General features: G+C 48.5%; 1 protein-coding gene across 2 annotated transcripts in view; it reads left to right on the top strand.

The window, feature by feature from the left end:
• The window catches only part of tmem132e (transmembrane protein 132E), a 99,553-nt gene that overhangs the window by 69,623 nt on the left and 6,320 nt on the right, over nt 1-23,610 (top strand). Inside the window, exons 1-6 of one of the 2 annotated variants that reach the window (XM_037269214.1) lie at nt 310-773; nt 1,144-2,086; nt 15,155-15,295; nt 17,380-17,572; nt 18,742-18,885; nt 22,722-22,927. In XM_037269214.1, the coding sequence (XP_037125109.1) occupies nt 695-773; nt 1,144-2,086; nt 15,155-15,295; nt 17,380-17,572; nt 18,742-18,885; nt 22,722-22,927 (1,706 nt within the window). In that variant the 5' untranslated portion in view covers nt 310-694. Of the gene's footprint in view, nt 1-309; nt 774-1,143; nt 2,087-15,154; nt 15,296-17,379; nt 17,573-18,741; nt 18,886-22,721; nt 22,928-23,610 lie in introns of those variants that run through there. The other variant, XM_037269215.1, reaches the window with a different exon arrangement.

Here is a 23,610-nt window from a genome sequence, read left to right as displayed (position 1 = left end):
TACACGCCGGATGTCGTTTCGCCGCTTGGCGGGGTCCCTGCACTCACACACACAAGGGATTCTTTTTCTTTTAAGACGAGAATTCCAAGCGTGTGAGGTGACACCCCAACCATCCCCCCTTCATGCTTCCATTCTCGTGGAATTCTCACGGGGCTGGAGGAGGAGCTGGGGCTAATTACCTAATCTTTTCTTCTTCTACTATTCGACTACTGCCTGGAGGCTGGAGGAACATCCCCCCCACCTCTTGAACACACACACACACGTCTGTCTGTCTGTGTGTGTGTGTGCGTGCGTGAGTGCAAGCGGCTAACAAGAGACGAGGTGTGGCTGGGATGGGGCGGTGTCCCGACGCTTTGTCTGCAGCACGGCCCACCAGGAGGGGGGTGGCTACACTCCGGCGTCTGCACCCGGAGCCACACCAGATTGGCGTGGGAGCCAGAAGCCAACACATGCAAACACACACGCACGCACGCCTAAATCGGGAATTAAAAGCCTCAAGTTGAAGACGACGAAGAAGCCGAGTGGATTGTGTTAGCGAGAGGAGATCACAAAGTGGAAGCCAGCGTGCCGGCCGGTTCCGTTGCCGCTGCACAGCAACAAAGAAAGTTGTCAAGTTGGACTCGCTTTGCCTTGGGGTAGGACGCAGGGAAGAAGAGAAAAAAAAGAATGTGCTTTTCAAAGTAAAACTTGGAATATGGGAATTTTCCTCCATGACTTGGACCACGGCGACAGCAAGTTGCGTTTCCACGCTCACCTCTGGATCATTTTCATAAGTACGTTGAGGCTCGGATGCTAAGTGGCTATTGCTAATTTGCTTGCCCAAACTGCGGCTGGGTCAAGTACGGGTCTTCTGTTTCCACAATTAGTAGTTAATGGACAGGACATGTCAGTCTTGATGTATTTCAGCATGCTTGGCTCCTTCGCAGCCGTATTGCCGCCTCACATTTTATGTTTATATTTCTGTTAATCACGCTGTTCTGTTTTGCTGAAGCAAAAATGTCAAAATGACCTGCTGAGGTCGAAAAATGCTCATTAAAAGCTACGAAGGGGAAAAATGTCCAATAACTAAAGTCATCAGAAGGGAGTTTTGTTGTGATTTTTGTTCATGGTTTTCAAATATTTTTCATTTCTTTTTGCCGGCAGCTCTGGCAGGCAAAGTCACGCCGACCAGTTCCGATGCCCTCCTGGGTTCCTCCCCGGCGACGGCCGATCCCTCGCCGCCCGCCATCTACCTGCCGGCCAGCTTCAAGATGTCCAATGTGCAGCTGGCCTTTTTCTTGCGCGAGGTGGCTCGGACGTCAGGAACCGACGGTGGCGGCGGCGGTGGCGGACACCCGCTGCAGCGCTCGGAGAGCTTTGTGGTTTTCCAGACGAAGGAGCTCCCGGCGGTCAACATCAGCTTGGGACCGTTTACCCGCGACCAGACGCTGTCCAAGGAGTTGCTCCAGCCGACCGGCCCGCTGGACATCCCCGGCCAGCTGACGGTCAACTGGAAGGTGCGCGCTTTCATCGTCCAGTCGCGGGTCTTCTCCAACAACCCCGCCGTGCAGGTGTTCTTCTACATCGCCGGCCGCGATTGGGACGACTTCAAAGCGCAGGACAAGCTGCCGTGCGTCCGCCTGCACGCTTTCCGCGACGTGCGGGAGATCAAGACGTCCTGCCGCATGAAAGGCAATCTGGCGCAGTGTCTGGCGCGGCTGGAGCTGCCGCCGTCCTGGTTCAACGCCAACGTGGCCCCGCTGGGTCGCCGCAAGGGATCCGGCGGGGACGGGCTCCTGGACGGCGTGACGGGCGAGAGCCTGCAGGCCGAGCTGTACTACACGCTGCACGAGGCCACAGCGGACGGCGAGTGCGGCGAGGCGGCGGGCCCCCGGGGCGGCCGGGGGGAGCCCCCGTCACAGCACCCCCTCCTCCGCATCGGGAGCATCAGCCTGTATCAGGCTGGCCGGGAGCAGCCGCTGGTGGACAAGCAGCTGGACAGGAACATGTTCCTCAGGCTGCCCGAGAAGCCGCTCAAGCCCGGCGAGACGCTCACAATCTTCTTGTACCTGATGCCCAACTCCACCGTGGAGCAGTTCAGCCTCAAGTAAGTCACACGTGAGAAATCAGAAATCAGCGTGGCCCAAATTCAGCCCCATTTGATCTATAGTAAATATAAACGCCCCCCCCCCCTCCCAAAAAAAAAAGAAACCCAAGGTCCCACCGCATCGTTTAACAGCACGCACAAGATTGAAACATATTTCATCTCGTAAAAACAACTGTAAATTCAAAGCGTCTGGAAAAAAGTTGCTGCCGACGCTTAACGGAGAATGTCGCCGGCAGCCAATTAAAGAGCCCCGGGGAATAAAAATCCCACAAGACAGCAGAAATGTTCATTATTTTCCGTACACGTTGACGTTTGACTGCATTGAATCAATATTTATAGCAACGTTAAATGCCGGGAAAGCCCATTTAAAAAAAAAAAAAAAAAAAAACGATCAAGCTGCAGGTTTACATGATGTACAAGTCGCAGCGGCGACTTCGCAACGGGCGAGTCGATAAAAATCCTCCAAATGAACGGCGGCGCCGTCGTGCGTGCGGCTGCGACTAACTCGATGTAAGCTCATCTCAAGCGTTATCATCCGTCGCCATGTTGCTTTGTTTTAGCAGCGAGGAGCCTAATGAGCATGTCATCACTTTTTCCCTTCTCGTTTTTCCCCCCTTCTTCTCAACCACCCTCATAACGCTGAGTCATGCCGAGAGAGAAGATGAGGAGGAGGCCGGGTTAAAGCGGAGCACGGCCCGCTAATGTTAGCGCTTTGGCGCGCTGCCTGCCAGCACATTAGCATGTTAGCGCTAATAATAACATTAGCACGTTAGCGCTAATAAAACCAACAACAACAAAAACGTATATTTGCATTTTTAGAAAAGAATCTGTCTAAAATAATTGCGTTTTGTGTCTTATCAGTCGATACACCATCCAAGTTGCCGGCTAGCAAACAATCGCAATTTTTATTCTTTTTTCACTTTAGTTAAAACAAATATTCCAATTATGGCGCAACTATTTGAGAGAACGGATGGTGGAGTTCCTTTAGTGGCGTGAAGCTCTCTGACTGGAAGCGTTCAAATATTCCACCGCGTCCTAAGTGGGTGATGATGTAACAGCCCGCCAAGGCTTTGTTTGTTATCGTCGCCTAATCTCTTGTTAAAAGTCGCAGATTTGCTGAATAATTATTAAGCCTGGCTGACTCATTAAGCCTCGGCAGGGGGAAGAAAAAAAAAAAAAAGCCCGCAGTATTGTTTCTCCCCGCAGACACGCTCGGCATTAATGGTGATTTATGCTAACAATAAAAAAAAGTAAAGAGGAAAATTTAAGGCCCAAATTAATGAAAATCAACAACAAGTCTTGTTCGTTTTTTTTTTTTTTTTCCGTTAATGGGGGAATGTGCGTCTGTAAACAAAGCGTTCATTGACGTTTTGCAGCGTTGCGGCCGTGATAAGGTGGTAAGGAACGCTAGTGCTGCCCGTGTGCAGGCAGTTATTTTTTTTTTTCGTCGGCAGTAAGCCACCGATAAGAGCCAAACAGCAGATGTTTTATGTAGAAGTGCACTTTGGATTTGTTTACAAGGCAATGAGATGAAGCAACCTTGTGGCTCTAACAAAATGGAGACCGCCATCTTATTCTTAATTAGTTTACATTGGAAGCCAAAGTTCTTCCAAGTGCGAGACGGCAACGTGACAAAAAGGAAAATAATAGCCGAGATGGCGCCAAAGCATTATTTTGCAAGCTACCAAAAGCAGTAAAAGGGCCAAACCGGGCCCTGCGCTGATGCTCCATCTGGGTTGGAAGTTCCTGGAGCTCCAGAGGAAGGCCATTAAAGATGCAAGACGGGAAATGTTCAAAGATGCATAAGGATGCGCGAGCTTCCTTCGAATGTTACTCAATAGGGGTCGACAAGCCAGTTAACGCAGCGTGACGCCCAACGTTGGGCCACGGTGGTGCTCCGCAGTCTCCGCTTTGCTGCACTGCTCCATTTTCTCGCTGCCCTTATTCTCATTTTGGAACTTTTGAGAGCTGGAAATAACGACAGCAAGACAATTCCTAGTCAAACCTAACGTTTGTCTTTCAGGACGGGACCGTTTTGTTTCAGAAAGTACTTTTCCGTCATGGCTGCCGAAGTTGACGGCGGCAGATGGCGGAGGGGGGGGGGGGGGGGGGGAGCGCCATACAAAGTGAAGCCAGGTCGTCCGCAATCTGTCACGTCACCCAAAACATATTTTAGTGGTCGCGTGAGCCGCCGCCGCCGTGTGGCTCCACTTGAGCTTTCGGCTCGGCTCCCAAATTCTGTCAGCGCCATCTGTGAGCGGTCTTGATGTGAAGATTTTGTTTTTTTTGTTTTATGGCTCTCACTGTCACCGCTTTATGAAATGAAGATCGCTATTATTAGCATCCATTGACTCTCCTTCCAGTTGAGCGACTTCATATGGAGACTTAATTAAAGGTGTCAAAGGTGTGCATAAGGAGCTTAAGTCTTCTCACGGGTCATTCCAGGCAAAGTCTTTCCCTGACGTTGCTAAGTTGCCACGTATCGCTTGTACTCGACAAAAGGGCTTACGAGCTTGACTGTTGCTACTGGAAACCAATTTTAGAGCCAACCTGACGCCCCCTCGACCCCTCCCCTTTCACGGCCCGATTCGGTACGAAGGCTTCACAGGAGTGGGTGACCCACTTGGTTTCAGCCATCTCTGTGCTATCAATCAGAAGTGCGATTGTGCTTTAGAAAAACCATCCGAGACCGCAGTAATGTCGGCAGCTTGCGTGACTCGCAGGAGACATCGAGCGCCGCGTTCAGCTGATTTTTATCAGCACTCATCTCCAATAAACGAGGACGAAGTCAGGAGAGCCTCTAAAGAGCTTACGATGCTCATTCCGCCACCGGCGCGCTGGTGCGGGGAATCGATTCATCATGTCTTGAAGACAAAAATTCTCGTTTTCTCATCTTCGGGGTACTCCAAAGCCAGAAAATTTGTGTCGTTAAGTTGGCGGGATTGCGCAATCACGGCTCGAATAAATGCCGTTAAAATAGGCGACAAATATTCACATTGCTCGATAAGGGGATCGTAACTCGATTAATTGAAAGTTAACGATTGCGTCAATCGGATGGAATCGACGAAGCGAGTGGAGGCCTCACGTAAAATAGAAAGCACGCCACCAAAAAGTCGTGCCGATCGATTTGATCTGATGAACGACGCCGCCGCAGCGGAATTATTCGTCAAACCCGTCTTGTTGTGTCTTGTTTTGCACCCACGCTAATTGCGTTACGCCTTCCAGTCAGTTCGGAGGGAAAAATAATCACTTTCATTGCAGGTAAGTGATGCTGAATTTAGAGATTGTGTTTTTAAGTTGCGTGTCGCCAACTAGCATCTTTGTGGAAATTCTTTAATTAATAGCGCGGCGCTCAATCAATGTCAGGCTGACAAGCTCCTCATTTGGTTGTTTTCTTCCTTTCGAGACGCCGCCGCCCTCCTTTGTCGATTTATTGAAGAGAAGACAAAATGGAGGTGGCGGCGGCCATATATCTCAATCATTTCACTTGGTGAGATGGTCACACGGCGTTTCTGGGCTCGCTTTTGCGGCGGTCCGTGCTTGCAAGGCGGGAGTAAAAAAACAAAACAAAAAAACAGGAGATGTCAGCTGACAACGTGCGACTCCAACAGCGGCTATTTACGGCCGAATGCGCGGCGTGGGCCCGTTCCAATCAGATCATTTCTCACCGTCACCTCGCATGTTATCTCGGATGCCTTCGAGTGTTCAACGGGCAAGATGAGCTCTATTTTCACTTTCAGATTCTTGTTATTGATTTAGGGATTTTTTTGCCTATTGCGCAAGGACATCAATTTATTTTTTAATTTTTCTTTATTGGGTTTTGCATATTTTTAATTTGTTTGGGAAATGTGGAAATGCGAATGGCATTGGGTCTCATCTGATTATTTTTTTTGAGACCGCGTTCCCCGGGTGTTCGAAGCGCTTCCACGCGCCGTCCTCATTAGATCATTTCCCGCCGTCAAGTCGCGTGTTTATTTTGGACACCTTCAGATGAGATGTGCCGTATTTTCCATTCCCTCCTTGCTGCCGTCCCACATTTTATTCCTTTTTTTTTTTTTTTTTTTACCACCTGCTGAGAGACATATGTTGTGATGGACGCGGCAGCGTGAAGGATTGTTGCTGCCCAGTGGGCTCCATCTTCAAGGCAGGCGGCAGTAGTGGTGCAGTTGGAGAGGTTGCATCGTATGTTTTTTTTCCTTTTTAATGATGTCCTCTATGCCTTTTCTTTCTTCTTCTTGGAAGCCGTTCCTTCAAATCCAGTACACACGGATCAAAAGACGCGCAGTTTACTGGCCCCTGAGAACAGCGTTGCATCGGCCGGAATGAAGTCCCAAGACATGGAAAAATAATTGGAGGTTACTCGATAACTTTAGTGAAACCAAATCGTGGACTGAGAAAAGCTATTCAAGTTCCCGTGAATGATTACGTCTTAAGCAAATGAAGACTTTGGTCTTATTTGAAAATGCAGCTAACGTAACGTCGTAACTGTAACGGTTGCGCAATTGTGCCGCCATCTGCTTTGCGAGCCACGGCGGTTGCGTAACGTCTCCGCCACCCGGAGCCACCCACACAGTGAGGGCGGGGGGGGACGGGGGCTTCTTTCATCTTTGCTGCTTCTTTGTGAATCTCAAGGGAGAAGTGTACTCCCGAGCGGCGGTATCTGCCCGCCGCCTGCGGAAGCGAAGGCGAGCTTGTTATGTTACACTGATTTCAATTAGGATCATTCCAAGGATATTCCCGCCAAACCTCCCAGCTGGAGTCTGTCACGGACATTTTGTTGACGTCCTCCAAGGTGTCAGTTCCAGCAGCATTTGATTTTTCTCGATCTTTTTTCGCTCGCTGGTTTCCAAAAATGTGGGCCCTTTGATCTGACATTAGCATTTGGCAAGTGCTAATGTCGTTGACACATTTCGTTAGCCATCATGGATTCATGCTGACCATATTTTGACATTTTATCAGGGATGACCATTTGTTTTTTATTTTGTTGAGCGTAGTCCAATATTAGCCATGACCAAAATCCCATCCCACATTGCGTCATTGAGCATGCGCAACCTGCCGTTGCCTTGAAAAGCTCCGAGCCTAATTCTATTTGCATCCACCCTTTAATCCCCCGACATCCCGATTGCCGGATCAAAGGGTGTCGTTTGCATTATGGAGACGAATCATTTTCAGGAATAAAATTATCCGTATGAAAAACAGCTCTCTGGGAGAAGAGCCCGTTTACATTTCAGAGTGGCTTTTTGAAGATGCTTACCGAACGCTACGCTTTTAGGTGCGACGTCGCTAATTCGCGACAGCGACGGACGCGCTCGGTTACCCGGGTGACGCTGCGTCTCGCGGTTGTTTCACTGATCCTAATTCACGTTAGCTTATTGAATTTAAATGAAAAGAATACCAACAAAAAATCCCTCCGGGCCAAATTGGGATTTTCCAAATCTCGTGTTACCAAGCAACAAGCGCAAGTTTAGTGAGCTGTCTGAGTGCATTTGTTGATGATATTAGCACCTGAAGGAAATTGCTACACGTTTACATGCAGGGAGCAATTACTGTTTCTTGTTCAAAGTGCAAATTGAATTGTGAGCAAAAATGTTTGACAGCGGTTAGTTCTCTTAAGCGCTTTTGGGCCTCGGTCGGACCGCAAGAAGAGGAAAATGAACGTGGTAGCAACAGTCGAGGGCACAAGCGCGGGAGCGTCGATAAATTGTTTAGCCTCGATTGTACAGGACGGCTAGTTGGAGTTAGCCTGCATAATCTTGCCAAAAAAAATCAAACAGACTCATTAATTCCTAAAGTGGAACAGCAGGTCTGAAATGGTCCTATTCAACGTGTGGACATCTGCGCCGTACGCTCTAAAAACAGCCTTAACCTTTTAGCGCGCGGATCCTCAGCGATGCATCATCGCCGTTCACCTTTGCATGCGTTTGCTCTCCAGAGGAAGCCCTCCCATGCGTGAAAACGCCGGCGGCGGCGGCGCGGCTGTCCGTCGCCCCGCCGGAAACACCTTAAGTGGCCAGGTGACCGCCGAATGACTCATTCATTATTGCGTGAGAGGTAAATGTCGCGGCGGTAGCCGCGGAAGCTCGTAAAACGTGCGCTGACTTTGACACGGGGTGGCGGGATGTTCTTCCGACTCGTCGCGCTCGTCGCACTCGTGTTTGCGCGACGTCCGGACTCTGGCTGTCGTCGCTGATCTGCACACGCTTTGCGCACACGTACAAAGTCGCTCGCAAAAGTGAGTACAGCCCTCACATTTCTGTAAATATTTTATTGTCTCTTTTCATGGGGCAGCGCTGAAGAAATGACACTTTACTACCATGTAAATTGCAAAATTTACCGGCCCTCCAAATAACCCAACACAGCCATTAATGTCCAACTCGTTGGCAACAAAAGTGAGTACACCCCGAGATGGGAAATATCCAAAATGGGACTTTGCAGCCATTTTCCCTCTCTGGTGTTATTTCAGTCATGTGAAATGTTGCTCTTGCATTCTATCAAAATTCACTGTCATGTCATTTTGTATCTCCTATATCCCCTGCCCCGCCCTCCACCGGAGGGGGAAAAAAAAAAAAAAACTCCCCCTCGAGCCGCTAAACAGGTTTGTCGTAATCCACTTAGCTGGCAAAGCGACGTGATAGACGGAATAACCCCGCCGCCGGAGGTGGAATGGAAACACACTCCATTGCGCTTGATTGCCGTCGCCGGCTACGGGTAAACACGAGCCAAACGTCCTTGAGCGTCGTCTGTGGCCGCTCGCGTCAAATGCACGTCAACCGCTGCAATTGGACTCCAAATTTGAGTTTAGCTAGTTTGGCGTTCTCTTTCCAGCTCGCACGCAACAAACATAGTTGAGCCGCCGACTTTCCGCTTTCAGAGCTACGTGCTTTTTGTATGTTTACAAATACTACACCTATTTCCCTCGCCCGCAGAGAAAAGTGAAGCGACGATACGTGCTCCTCCGCATGCATTCCACTTTGAATCCATTCGTTTCATTTATTCATGTGCCTGTTTGCACACCGCTCGCATCCATTAGACTGACAAATATTTTTTGTCCGATGGGCAGGACAAGTCCCTGAATTGGGGTCACGCTTAAGGTTAGCAAACGGCTTACCCTGCTACCAAGCTAGCGGCAAGATGCTAAAGTGGCAGTCTTCACTAAATTAAATTCCCACCAAACATATTGACTCGAATACTGCACATCTGTCACAGGAAGTCTTGAACAAATTGTAGTAATTGCAAAGCGGAGTCCCCTGTGTGCCATGAAAACGACTTAGCTGGCGGCTAGACGCTAACATAGCACTTTCTGTCCTCAACAGATGGACTCACACAAGTTGACAACCCCCACCCCCCAGAAAAAAAAAAAAAAATCCCAGCAAAACCATTGGTACCATCAGGTTCTGGGATTCCGGCCGCTTTTTCCGAATCCAACGCATAAACGCGCTCCTTTCCGAACGGGCATTTCTGTGACAGGCGACAAGTAGACGCAGTAAAATCGCCATTAGCAGACGAGCGCCATCTGCCCCGATGCCGCCGACGCTGCGAGTACATCAAGAACCTTTTGGCAGGCTTCGTGCGTGCCGTACATCTGTTGTTCCATTTTCAAGTCTTTTATGAAGATGGCCTCACTTTTCACGGGGGATCGTAGCCAGCATTAATGTTGCACAAGCCAGTTGGTGCGGCCTATAAACAAACAAATCATGTCGCCATCTTTCGTTGGGCATTTCAGCTTGCTGTTTTTTTTTTTTTCAAAACCATTTGGCTCGCTTAAAGTTGTTTTAATTGAATACTGAGCCAGCCGCTAAAAGCTAACTTTAGCTTAGTCCACATTTTTCCTCTCGATGAGCGATATTTGCTTTGCAGTGGTGTCAACGTTTTGCCCTTTTCACATTCTGTATGCAGGCAAATGTGATATTTTATTGATTTTTTTTTTCTCCCCCACAAATGCTCCAGCTGATATATATACTGATATATATAAAAATATATATATTTGCTTGAAATTAAATCGTTGTGGTTATTTTTTAAAAGGGCAGCGCGATGAAAAAGTCAGAGAAGATGGAGGAGTCGTATTAATCACTGGAATAATAATAACCCCAAAAAAAAGTATCTCCCAAAAAAAAAAATAAGGTTGCTGGTGTATAATTTACGCCAGTGGGTGGTCAGGGAGCACAAACCGACTTGCCTTCTGATTGTTCTGCCTCTCGAGTCGAGAGGCTCAAGAGAAGAAAAGAGGCAGAGAATAAGAGGTATAAAAATAAGAAGAAACATCAGAACAGGGAAGGCAACAACAGCAAAAAAAAGTCTTGGCTGGCAAATCGTCAATGTTGTTAGCGTTAAATCCAAAGAATGTGCAAAAACTCGACTGGTGTGATAGGAAATGGAAAAGCTGTTTATTTGAAAGTTGGAGCTGGGTGTCATCCACATAAGAGCGGAATGTGCTGGCAGGATGTAAAAGATAAGGAGGGGGGGACCTAGAACTGAGCCTTGGGGTTCATCCAAAAAAAAAAGAAACTGTTTGAGTGTGACTTAAAGAAAGTAAAAAATCTGACAATTTTTTATTTTTTTTTGCCAAACATCTTTTTGCTTGAAAAACTATGGAAGCGCCTTTTTGCCTCATGGCTCTTAAAGCAATTCGCATCTAGGTCATTCGCCATAAACACTTTTCAGACGTCTATTTTGAAGCTAAGGGCTCACAGTCTTGCGCAATTTGCATGTGGTTGCCCACAAGCTTCCCGTGTTCTGCTTCTTCTTGTTGCTGATGATGATGATGTCCCTAATTGACTCAAGAGTAACGGCTGGCTGCCAAGCTCTGAGAGCCAGATTCATTTGTTACGGTTTGCGAGCGCCATCCTTAGAATTGCCGTTGGAGCGATTGTGTTTTGTTGAAATCCCCCCCACCCCTCCCTCCCTTTTTTTGATTTTTTTTTTTTTGTAAACGTTCCCCCAGTAACATTTAACTACAAGCGTGCCACTTTGCAGGCTTAGCCAATTCTCTCGCAGAGTCATTTACAGTAAGCGGAGTTGGCGGCTCATAAAAGGACGCGGGCACTCGGGCAGGGAATCTAGACGGGGAGCGATCCATTGGGGTTCTCTGCGGTTATTCGCTGGTTGCTGGTGGATATTGTGTCATTTTATCTCTTTGCATCTTAGGAATCAGATGCTTTCTGCTAAATATGCTGCAAAGATGTCACGGTAGAAGATAGATTTGCATTTTAATGGCGTTTTGCTTTCGGGATAGACTTGATTTTTCTCAACAGATTTCAGACGCGGTTTGACTCGGATCTTGTGTGATGGAGTCGCAAATGAAATTGACATTTGTCAACGCTCGCTGGATGCTGGTTATTGACATTTCAAAAGGAGTCGTGTCGTAGACTGCTCTTCTGCATGCCGCCCATAAAAGACCAAATCGTAATCTGTTTTGAATTCCTTTTTTCCATGGAGCAAAATAAAAAATGAAAATGGTCCTTGCAATTATTTGAGCTCTAGTTCAAGGGCTTTGTCTGTGTGATCATTAACTTTACATGGCGGGTAGCTGTGAAGCATCCCTTTGTGATTTGTCATATTTACTTTTAATATGTGTGTGTGCGCACAGCATGACTTCTTACGCTCCGCGTCGTGAGCGTCCCCGGAGAGAGCTAGTTTTACTCGGGGCGCTCTAATTTGAAAGAGAAGATCCTCTGAGAAAAGTGGGCGTCGAGTGAGCGGTGTGCATCAGGGATCAATGCCCTGCCCACCCCTCTTTGAATTTCATCCGTAGTTGTTTGATCCCTCTCGTGGCTGTCGAGCATTGCTAAGGAGTTTTCATTGCCTTTCATGAGTCGGTGCACAAATAGTCAACAAAAAAATGTTTTAGTCAAGCTAATATTCGCCAACTAAACTAAACCCTGACGATTAATCGGTCAGATCCTAAAACGAATCAGGACTGTACCCCAATGTGCACGTTTGTGTGTGCCATATTCTCTCATCTGTCTTTGCAGCTCCAGTTTCCATGGCGCTGCCACGGCACGCTTGAACGAGCGCTCCATAAGTAACGCCGAGCGTGAGTCAGTGCGCCAAGCGCTGACCACTCAACCCGGCGAACATGATTCGAGTCAAGGTTGCAGTGAGGCTGCTTGTTGTTTTCTATCCGCAGTCTCACTCACCCCCAACCCCGTCTTACTTTCCCCTTCTGCACGTCTGAGCCCGAGTGGCTTCATCAAATAAATTGGACGTGGACCACTTCTCTGATTGTGGCTCGCCACTCGGAATAATAATTGCCGTCCGAGGGCGATCTTGCCGTACGGGACGCTCGGCTCAGGGGAAGGTGTTGCTAATCGTCATATCATGCAAGTAAAGTCTCCGTGATGCAAGCGGATGACCGCGACGAATGTGTGGTAATCCCATCCTAGCGCTCTAGTTAATCGGCGCGGGTTCTGCTAAATGCTAGGCTAACTATAGCCAAATCCATGGATTAGGTCTCATTTGGTTTATTTCAAGAAGCCAGGTGGCAATACATTTGCTAAGTAAGGAGAGGACTCATCATCAATAGATTGCATTTTGTTCTCAGAAATATGAAAAAAAAATGATATTTAGGATATACTTGCAGATACTAATACATATACACTACATATATAGACTGTTTTATTTTTAGGAAAAAAAGATTCTCTGGTATTTGACCAGGCCGCCGAAAACCAAAGGGGACTTTTGTAAGCGCTCGTGTCCCTGATGGACGACGACGCGAAAGTAAACAAACAAGTAAGATGTCAGCACTTAAATGGGCAAGAAGCACTCTTTGCATTAGCGCAACTTGGAAAAACAACGTCTAAAATTGGAGACTAAAGTCGTCCCATCCCAAGGAAGAAGCTCCATCCATTAGTTCCCTTCACGGGACACTTTGCGCCACCGCCGACACGACAAATTTCATCTCGGCAGGATATGTATAATTCAAACTAAGTGCACGTTCTTATTTGTCTGCCAGCTTTTGGGTGCGTGTCATTTGTTTTACTTCTGAAAAAGGGCCGCTCGGGAACGAGCGCTTTGACAAATAATCGCCAATTGCGATACTGCGCTGCAGCTCGTTATAGACGACATCGGTCCAAATGAACTCGACGAGTTCTAATGGAAAGCAAAAGGCACGGATTTCTTACATTTTGTTCTCTTTCAGTTCAGCCAACAATATTCAAACAAAATTTGCTTCAAAGAGCTTTTCCAGTGTTTTGTTTGGGTTCCGGGCAGCTGTTTTGATGACGCCGAGTGTCGCGACATGCTGGTGAACGCTTCCTCCTCCTCATCATCGACCTCATGAAAAAGCGTCGCGGCTCATCGAAAGCGACCTTTACTAACGACTATGCGTAATTACTCCCTCCCGGTAGTACAGAAGAGGCGGCGGCTATTTTTAACCGCAATTTCTACAAACGCCGCCCTCCGAGATAATTGGGCAACAATGACGGAAACATTTCGTCTTTATCTCACAGTTTCGGGGCTTGCCGCCTCCTCGCTGGCGTCCCCTCCGCACAGCATGAACTTCTTCCCCTCTGGGAAAATGCTTGTGCCTCACTTAAAAATAAGAAACAAAAAATAGTTCAAGTGCCTGTGATAGTCAATTTGCCACCGTCGTGGGATCCGAACCGCAACAGGCGGGATGCCGACTGGGATTTTGACTGAGAAAAATCCCCCAAACTACAAATACTTCACACACTACGCGCGCGACGTTGCGAAGCGACCGCTCGTCCGAGTTGACCGTCAAATGCGACCGCTATTTGGAGAAATGCACGCAACACGTCTCAACTGTTCATCGCAGGCAAGCCGCGTAGGCGAGACGAGACGCCCGCGAGGCCGTTGGAGATGACTTCATGGTCTAGCGGCTCGCGTTTCTCCCTTCCAGCGAGACGCTATCGGGAAAAAGGATCCTCGGCTGTCGTGGCGCTGGATCTTTTACGTTTTGAATGATCGCCACAGTCTGGTCTGGCTGTTCCCGCAACACAGTTCCCGAGCTCCCCCCCCCCTCCCAACAACTGGCGAACGAGCCGACATTTCCCACGCGTCCGCATCACAGCTGCTTAATGTTCGACATCAGTCGGAAGCCTTTCTCGTTAATCAGCGTTAACGCTCTTCGACGGGGAGTCGGGTTCCGTGCGGCGCTCCCGCGGGTGCTCCCTTTTCGCTCTCATTTAGCCAAATCAACGCCGACCGGCTCGGCAGAAAGATGCCATCTGATTAGAAAAACTGCATTACGAATCCAACATGTAAGGTGATGAATATGCTGCGGGATTTGCAAGTTACAAAAGGTCACGGATGATAAATGGGGGTCGTTCTTCGTCCAGGGGGGCGTGTCGCTGCGATGAAGCGTAATTAATTCCCGTCTGCTATCGGAATATTTGCGTCGAGTAATCAAGACGCAACTGTGTGGCCTTGTTTAGCTTCTCTTCCTTCACTTGTATTTTCTTTGCAAACTGACATCAAACGCGAGATGATTTGTAAACCTTTTCATATTTCCGTTTCATCTAATTGGCGCGCGTCGTCTCTAATGAGAGGTGCAACAACAAGAAACAATGTTCTAATCGCTGCAACCCGTGACGGTTTCGTCTTTTAAGTCGGTCAAAAAACACTGCGGCTTATTGAGGAGTGACGGTCTCCGATGGAGCGCGTTTGCATTATACTGCCCCCAGGTGGCCGAGGCGCACGCACACGGATTTGACGTTCGCAAACTATCAACTTGTTTGTGTGGCGAATCCGTGGAAGCTGACGCTTTGTGTATTTCTTTTTCCACCATATTATTGAAGTAGTATTTGGTTACCTCTTGCGCCTCGAAAGTGTTCGCGCCGCACTTCCTCCATTTAATTGCGCGCGATCGCATCGGCGACACACTCTGACCCGAGAGCGGTCGCAACCTTTTTTCACTCTCGTTTATCTCTTCCGCTGCCGTCTTCATTCATCTCACTTATTGATTCATCTGCCAAATTGCTTCGTCCGTGACGGCGAGCCGCGGAGGCGGGCGGCCGCGTGTAGCAGCGGGCGCCGACCTCTGACCCCGCACATAAATCATTTCCTGTAATAAAATTGACTGGTCTCCTTTTCCCCTCCCTACCCCGGCAGGGTGAAAGCTAAGAAAGGGGTGAACCTGATCCAGACCAAGTCCAAGAACGCCCAATGGAAGGTGGACTGGGAGGTTCTGTCCGGTGCCAAGCATTCCATCACCACCATTAACGTGAACAAGAACAAAGCGGTCAAGCAAGGGTGAGTCCACGTCGCCGGTACTTTTCTTTGTTCTTATTCTCATTCGGTGGTTGAGTCGAGCGACTGACAACCTGACGTGAGCGCTTGTCGGAAAGCGATAATGATGTCGGCGCCTTTTGTGCAAAATCTCACCTCATCCATTATTGAGACGAGCGGGCGAGAAGGTGCCGCGACATCGGCGCTGCGAGCGCGCCGCTTCGTGTTATTATTTGCTGTGCAACCTCACCGCGCCGACGTGCATGTTCTCGTCAACAATTTATGTTCTACAGCAAATCTTATTCTCAAGTGGAACTAAAGTGGTTGCGATTGTGATCAAGGAGTGAATTGGTTCTATTAAAAGACTGTCAAAGGCAAGATGCTCTGTCATTGTCTCAAAATACTTTCTCAGCGTCCGATGCTAGCGATAGCAATTTACCGGTTAGCGTTACTGTTAATAATACTTGAATGCGTCACTTAGCACGTACCAACAAATGCTTTTTCTTTCTTTTTTTTATGTTATCTTCTTATAAAGAACATTATATCCTTTGTAGTCACTCCCTAGTTCCTCCCTTTCATGCTCGGGTAGACTTTACAAGTGAAGCTCGAGGTGTTATGGTGGACTACGCGGATACATTAATTGACATCATCCTCACCCCCCCCCCCCCCCCCCCCCCCCCCACTGGAAAAAAGTAAAAATCCCCAGGCAATTATTTCCCCGAGTGCCCTCTTAAATTCCAGTAATGCATTGGGAGTATCGCAAAAACCAGTTCGATATGCTTTGGCCGTTTGTCCCCCGCAAAGATGACGAAGAGGTCGCGCGCCGGCGTTACATCACTTTATTATTCTATTTTTTGCCCGACGCTTTCTCTTCATCACATCACAGCCGCGCTTCATTTATCTTCCGTGACCCCTTTGCTTTTTTTTTTGTTTTTTTCTCTGTGGTAGCAGTTCCTCACGGTTGACGCGTGTGGGCCGATACATTATTGATCGTGGTCAATGGCTGTTCAATATTAACAATGGCAGGATGACAGCCAACAAGGTCGTCACTTTTTGGGGAGGCGCTGAATTATTCAGTGTTTTTTTTTCCTTGGATTGGGAAAAAAAAGGCTAAAGTTTGGGATGTTTTCAAAATCGCCGTGGTCGGCTGCGAAGGTTTTTTCAAACTTGGTGTCACTCCAAACAAAAAAAAAATGGCGTCAGAAGCAGATTCAATCGTTGCGGTCGTAAAGACTCGCTGATGATGTCAGAAGTGAGATGATTGGCTCGTAGTTGTTATAGTGTGCTTCTTCACAATCGTGACGTTAATTAGCCACACCACGAGTAAATTTTCGCCCAAAAGGTCACCCAGTAATCGAGAAGACTTTGTCATCGTGATTGCGGAAAAAACAGCTGCAGTGACACGTTTACGGGCAAGGGCGGGGCGGTGTCAGTCTTTGAGATCCCATCATCGGCGTCAAAATGTCAAGTGTGGTGTCATTACATTAGAGCGAGGCAGAAAAACAACTTTTGCGTTTGAGTTTGGACTCAGCCATGGCGTGGCCCCGTGGGTCTTATTGCGTCTTCAGCGTGATGCTTGACGTTTTCATTAGAAGACCATCACGCTGAACGACTGGCTGTGACCGACTCCGCTTAAACGACCAGCTCGGCTGTTATTTGACCCTTTTTTTTTTTTTTTTATATCCGTCGATGGACAAAAGTCAATTTGAAATCGCTTTGTGGCGTATACAGTCCAAGGGCGATGAGGTAAAAAAAAAAAGCAATCGATCGGTGCGGAGAAAATGGGCGAACCTCGGCAATTATTTGCAAGTGAGAGGCCTCGACTTAAATTTGCAATCTCCACGAGCCTCCAGATTAAGGCGCGCTGATTGTTTATTGACAAGAGCTGTTTTCATCGGTGCGCAGGGGCGGTGGGGGGGCTCTGATTAATTCCCGGACGTTTGATACGCCAGACAAAATCAGCCGGCGTGGCCTTAAAAAAAAAAAAAAAACGCCAGTCTCCATTAGCGCTACAAACATTGCAGTGTCTTTTTAGTTTTAGCAAAGGTGACATTTTGTGTCATTCCACAACTAATACATTAACAGTGCTTAAATTTTTTTTATTTCAGGGAGGTGGCGGACAACGCCGAGGTGATGCAGCTCGACTTCGAGATGGAGAACTTCACCAGCCTGTCGGTGACGCGACGCATCAACTGGAACATCGACTACAAGGGTCAGAGCCCCCCGTCCGAGTCTGAGAAGGTGGTCACCGAGCTCACCGTGGTTCAGCGGGACATCCAGGCCATACTGCCCCTGGCCATGGTCAGTTCAACACGCTAGCTCCACAAACAGCATAGCGAGGTTTCGTTAGCCTAGCATTTCTTGGAAAACAACGCTTGCAAGTCACGTTGCCGCATTCTCCGCTTGGAGTTGCGCATCTGCTGCAAACATACGGCGCGTCCGTCAGTCAGTGGACCCCTTGACATTTGGAGCATTAGCATGCGTCTTGTACGCCGACTCGCGTACTAAATTTTACGCTCCACGCCGCCGTGACTTTTACTCGAGCTGTTGTTTTCCTCTGCTGCGTGCGCGCCTGTTCCTGCCGCGCTGCTTTTGTTGTATTGCTGCCTCATTAGCTGCAGGTAGGCAAGCTGGTTGGTGCTTAGGTAGATTGGGATTTAGCTAGCTAAGTTTAGCTATTTAGGTTGGCAAGGAACTAATGTAGGAAGTTTGAGGTAATGTTGCATCCCTCCATCAATCTTAATAGTCTCTTTTTTTTTCCCCCCTTTCTCACCATTCTGATCCATTTTTCCATAATAGTCCCCCTGTTTGTTGTTGTTGTTGCTGTGCACGTCCATATTTAAGTCACTTTCTGCCCTTTCTGTGCATAAATCACTTTTTATGATATTGTGCAACCGGAGTGGCAAAGCGCGAGATGGCGACTGTCATCTTTTTATTTGTCTTTTTATCATCACGTCTGCGTTTACCTCGTTTGCATTTTTTTCTCGCTAATGAGTTCTCACGGAGATGTCACCTCTTTCCACCCCCCCCTCCTCCCAAACTTGCCAATTACATAACAAGCGCACCTACTTCAAGGAATGTTGTGGAAGCGCGACACCACAGCAGAGAGGCCCGGGCGAGCTTATCGACTGGTCGCACGCAGGAGAGCGCTGCGGCGTGACCTTATCCATCGATCGGTCACCGCACGCCTGCTTGATTAACATAAGAGCGTGTTGACAAAGCGTTTGTTTATTACTTTGCTTCCTGCTTTGTTTGGTCGCAGGGACGACTCGGAGTCTTAATGGACTCCACTTGCTGGCTCCTCAATGAGTTCGCCGTCCCCGTGCTACTAACAAGCACTAACTCTCCTCTATTTGTATTACCTGACTATCTGCCTTTACTATTTTAAAAACATTTACTTATTATTTAGGATGAAATATAGGAAGCCTGACAATGTTTTTATAAACAACCCCGTCCGCTTTTCCCCCCAGGACACGGAGATCATCAACACAGCCGTCCTGACCGGCCGCACCGTGGCCGTCCCCGTCAAGATGGTGTCCATCGAGATGAACGGCGCCGTCACCGACGTCTCCGCCTTCGTGCAGTGCAAGTCGGCCAACGAAGACATCGTCAAGGTAGCGTCAAAACGTCCTCCCTCATTAGCGTTGCGCCAATTCATTTTAGAATATTTACAAGAGTCCAGACATTGTCCGGTTGACATGTTATCAAGTTGAGTTGTATTTTTCAAATACGGGCCCCCAACCGTGAGCTACCGGACCCCGGCGGGTCCGGGAACTCCAGGTTGAGAGCCGTAGCCGTAAAACCTGTCTCCCGTCCAGCCGGGGAAGTCAATTTGGTTGAGTTAATCGGGTTAGGCGGCGTCTGCGGCGCACGAGCGTAAAACCCCCCCAGGCGTGGACCCCTCTCAGCATGTCCTCCTGATTTGATTCCTCAAATAAAATCAATAGTTCATAAAAGGCGGCGGATACATCAATGCGGCAACAGCAGTAAAAAGCGCCCCGATGTGCTCATCCGCCGCCCCGTCTCGTGTACTCCGGCCCTCACGTTGTTAACTTTAGTGCCGTGACTGCAGGCGAAACGGGGAGGGGGGGGGGAGTAAATAAAAGCGTTTCCGCAGGATGCCGAGAATTGCGACACCGCCGTGTTCTCGTAGCGCTTACGGTATTCCCTTTCGGCAAATCGATTTTCGAGGAGTCTCGTGATTCGGTCGGGACTAGTTTGACATCAGAGAACGGCACTCTCGATCGATCGGTAATCAAGTACATACGGTTTTTAAAAATGCAGTCAAAACAATTCAAAATCAATAAGTAGTCATTGGAGGGGAAAAAAATAATCAGAAAATAGTCACTCAGAAATGCTTTAAATGATTAAATGTGTTGAAATCACCTAATGAAGCCCTTGGCACTATATTTGCCCATTGATGTGAAATTTGGTGTCATAATAAGCCCCTCAAAAAAAAAAGTCTGAATGAGCCATGTTGAAAATTCAACTGTCATCATTATGGGCGAATTTCAGTTTTTTTTAACAAACTGCAACTTGGGAATTGTCTCCAGTGAGCCCCAAATGATAACCGCGACCCGAGACAGACGCTCAATACTAAACTGTGAAGTTTTTTTTTTTTTGCCTACGCTGTCTAATAGTTTGATGAAAAACGATGTGCAAGGGCCATTTCTAACTTTGAAGCCACGTCTTGAGCTCCACTGAAATCATCATAAATAGCCCCCCCCCCCCCCCCTCCGCCCCCCCCCTCCCCTTCTAATGCTAAATTATTAATTGAAATGGATCTGGAGGGGCTTTGGGGCTGCCGTCTTGGATTCATCTAGTGGTTGGGAGGTAATCAGAGGATCTAATCTTGCGCAAATGGAGTTCCGGCCGGCCGGCTTGGACTTCTCTGAGGTGCAGGGGATACATCATAACCGGGGAGGGAAGGGGGAGGGCAGTGTTGCGTGGCAATATAACCCGCCCGCCCGTCCTCCATGTAGACGCGCCGGCAAATCTCACCTCTCATCGGGTTAATGCAATTTTGCAGGGACCTTCGGCAGGCAGCCGTTTCGCCTTAGTGCGCCGTCTGCTGATGAGTATCTGGACCACGACAAGAAAGATGCGACGTAATTCACGGCAAGCGTCGCGCCGAGCCTGATGAACGAGTCGCCGGCGCTCCCGCGGCCATTTTCCGCCGATAAATTCGGCCCGCTAATTGCGAGTCGAAAGCTGTTAGCGACTGCGGCGGGTGTTCCGTTCGCCGGGGTGGCTTTCCGTCCCCTTCGCGCCCCCCACCCCTTCGCCACCCACCGCGGTGCCGCTAATGCGCTGTGGCATTCGCCGCGGTGCCAGCAGATTGCTCGGGCGGGGGACGCGTCACATTGTGTCGTATTTAACGCCGGATGAAAAAGTGCCGGGTTAATAAGGGCGACGCCACCCAAGGGCCTTTTTCACACGCATCTCTTCCATTACGTTAACAGCTGGAGAAAGAAGCGTCCGTCCGTCCGTCCGTCCTTCAAAGCGGCGTCACTTTATTGCCGTCAAATCTACACGGCAAGATCAACCTTCGGGCTTGCCTTCATGAGACTTTTTGCTGGCCCTACCTGGCAACGGGCTTCGGGGACTGACCCTAAGATGGCCGCTTCAAGCTAAAATGGCCGACGGTTTGCGAGATAGCTTTTTGGTGGGTCTGCTCCGGATAAACGTGCAACTGGCTTCAGGAGCAGATTTTTTTTCGATCTTATAAAATAAACAAGTTTGCCCTTGGAGATTCTGTGACACATCTACCAACCTCAACAAATGACGTAGCCCTCTGCTACTTTCACACCTTTTGAGACAAACTGGAACGCTAACGGCCGCTCTCTTTTGTGACTGAACGGGAACAAAGCCCCCAAGGCAGTTTCCCGATATTTTCTTCTTTTTTTTTGTGGCCATCAGATCATCATCAGCCTCATTAATCCAAGTAACAACAGGCTAATATACGTGCAAGTGTGGTTGGGTGTGGGGGGGGGCTTTTAGGCTAGCGCCGCTAAATTAGCTTGCATCCGTTTAATACGCATCCATCACGGCGGCGAAAGCTCCTTAGCGGCGACACGCTGCCTGCTAATGCTGAGCCATGTGTCAGCTTTCATTCCATTTAACACGCCGTTGCCAGGGAGGGGAAAGGAAAAAAAAAACAGTCTGGGTGAAAAAAAATGGAAGCTAACCCTCACCGCCTCGCGCCTGGCAATTAATCAGAGGATGTCGAAATATGAGGAGAGATGATGGCGCTGCCTCGTAGCCACATATCACTCGCTTTTGTGACACGGCCATGCAAATGGAAGGAGATTACGTGCGTGTGTGCGTGATCCACTTGAGCGATAGCAAGTAATTAAGGCGCCGCAGCATCTGCCCGACGCAAACGGCCGTCCTGAGCGAACCTTTGCGTTCCCCTTCAACAATGGAGAACCATCGTCACCCGGATGTTTTCGTTTTTGTCTCTGAAATTTGGCCCTCAAAGAGCTTTGAGACGTTTCTTTTGTTCAACTCCCTTTTGTTAGCTTAATTGCTTCTTTTTTTGAAGTAATTGCTCTGTTATGGTGTTTTATTTTCAAGTATACAATTTCAGGTCAAAATATGAATGGTATATTTGTGTATATTTTTTTGTCTGAGGGTGACTTCAAGCAGTTTGTTGTATTGTTTTTTTTTTTGTGCGTGTGTGCGCGGCGTGACGGGATGCCACCTTGCCTTATCTCTGCCGCCTTCACGTGGCGTCAGTGAGTCACGGCGCCCGAGGGGACCGGTGGGGGACGGAGGCCTTTTGGCGTAGCGTGCCTTGGCCTTATCTTCTATTGACATCATTCGCAGTAACCCAACAGGAACAAAAGATGGAAGAAGCCACGGCTATTTTTAGCATCACACTGACCAGGATGTTTTTTTACTCAAGCAAAGGCGCATAGCATATAAGAGTGGCGAGCCGACCCGCCGTTTATTGTTTCAGCAACTTTCTGTCCTTTGCACAAAATAATCGACATCGGATCGTCCATCCCGGAGGTTCCCGGCCCTCCGCGCCGCGCCGCATTCGATCGATGACCCCGAAACGACTGTAACCGCTGATAGTTATTGAACTGTCAAGTGCATGAAATTAGCGGCGGCTCGCTTAGCCAAGCAAGAACACTCAATATCGCGCGGCTCACTCGCTTGTGGCATTAATGGATCGTGAAAAATGATGGACGATGTCAGCGAGACCCCTCCGAGGCAACGCGACACCTGTTCTCGTCTCATCTGCATATCGCACATCTTCCTTTTGATGGAGAACTTGGCGTGAAACAGCTTGAAGCCTTTTTTTTGTTCACGATAGTTGACTTTTTGGAGTGTTGGCTAATTTTCGCCCCTTGTCCTATATTCCAAGACTCAACCTTGGAAGAGCAAATAAATCGGCGACGTATATCATCGCCTTCCCTTGACCTTTGGCCGCGCTGTGTTGCAGGTCTCCATGAATTGCGACTACGTGTTTGTCAACGGCAAGGAGACGCGAGGCTCCATGAACGCCAGGGTCATCTTCAGCTACGAGCACCTGAGCGCGCCGTTGGAGCTCACCATTTGGGTGCCCAAGCTGCCTCTGCGGGTGGAACTGTCCGACAGCAACCTGAGCTTCATCAAGGGATGGCGGGTCCCCATTCTGCCCGACCGCAGGTGAGCCGCCATCCGCGCCGCTATCGTCGAGCAAAACCAACAAAATCGCTGAAATTGAAAACAAGGATTTAAACAAAACAATCTCATTGTCAACAAAGACATACATTTCCTTACTTACATTTTGTAGTTTAGCACCAACTACTGGCAAGGAGGACCGTTTTCTTTTTTCTTTGGTATCGGCAGCCTTTGCGAGTATCCGATACCTTAGAAAAAGCAGCTAACGTTCTTGGCATCGATACTCGCCTGTTCAAAACAAACCATATCTCGCCTTGCCGTGTTAGCGATGAATTAGCTTTGCTTAGTTACGTTAGTGTTCCCGTGCCAAAATGAAAAGTGACGCTGGTGGTTTTGGGTCACCACGTGAACATGGGCAGCCGTCTTACAAGAACCTTTCAAGGGCTTTTAGACGTCTTCTCCGCTGCACTCATTATCCAGTGAGCATTGAGCCTGTTTGTCAAAAATACTCAAAAGTGAAAAGCATGAGTCTGGCACTTGTTTTGTTCCAATTAGACTTAACACGGCACCGAGCCGTGGGCTCACCAAACGAGGCTCTCAGGTACAATTTGATCTGCTTTGTCACGTTGACGTCGGCGCCCTCCCGACGCATTTAGCCGGCGAGGCCAAGACGGAGACTTCATTAGCGCCGCGAAGATGTGTACCGAGGCTTCGTAGAATAAACAAGT

This window comes from Syngnathus acus, chromosome 14 (genome assembly GCF_901709675.1).
Source record: "Syngnathus acus chromosome 14, fSynAcu1.2, whole genome shotgun sequence".
Taxonomy (NCBI): Eukaryota; Metazoa; Chordata; class Actinopteri; order Syngnathiformes; family Syngnathidae; genus Syngnathus; species Syngnathus acus.
This window is presented reverse-complemented; position numbering and strand designations above follow the sequence as displayed.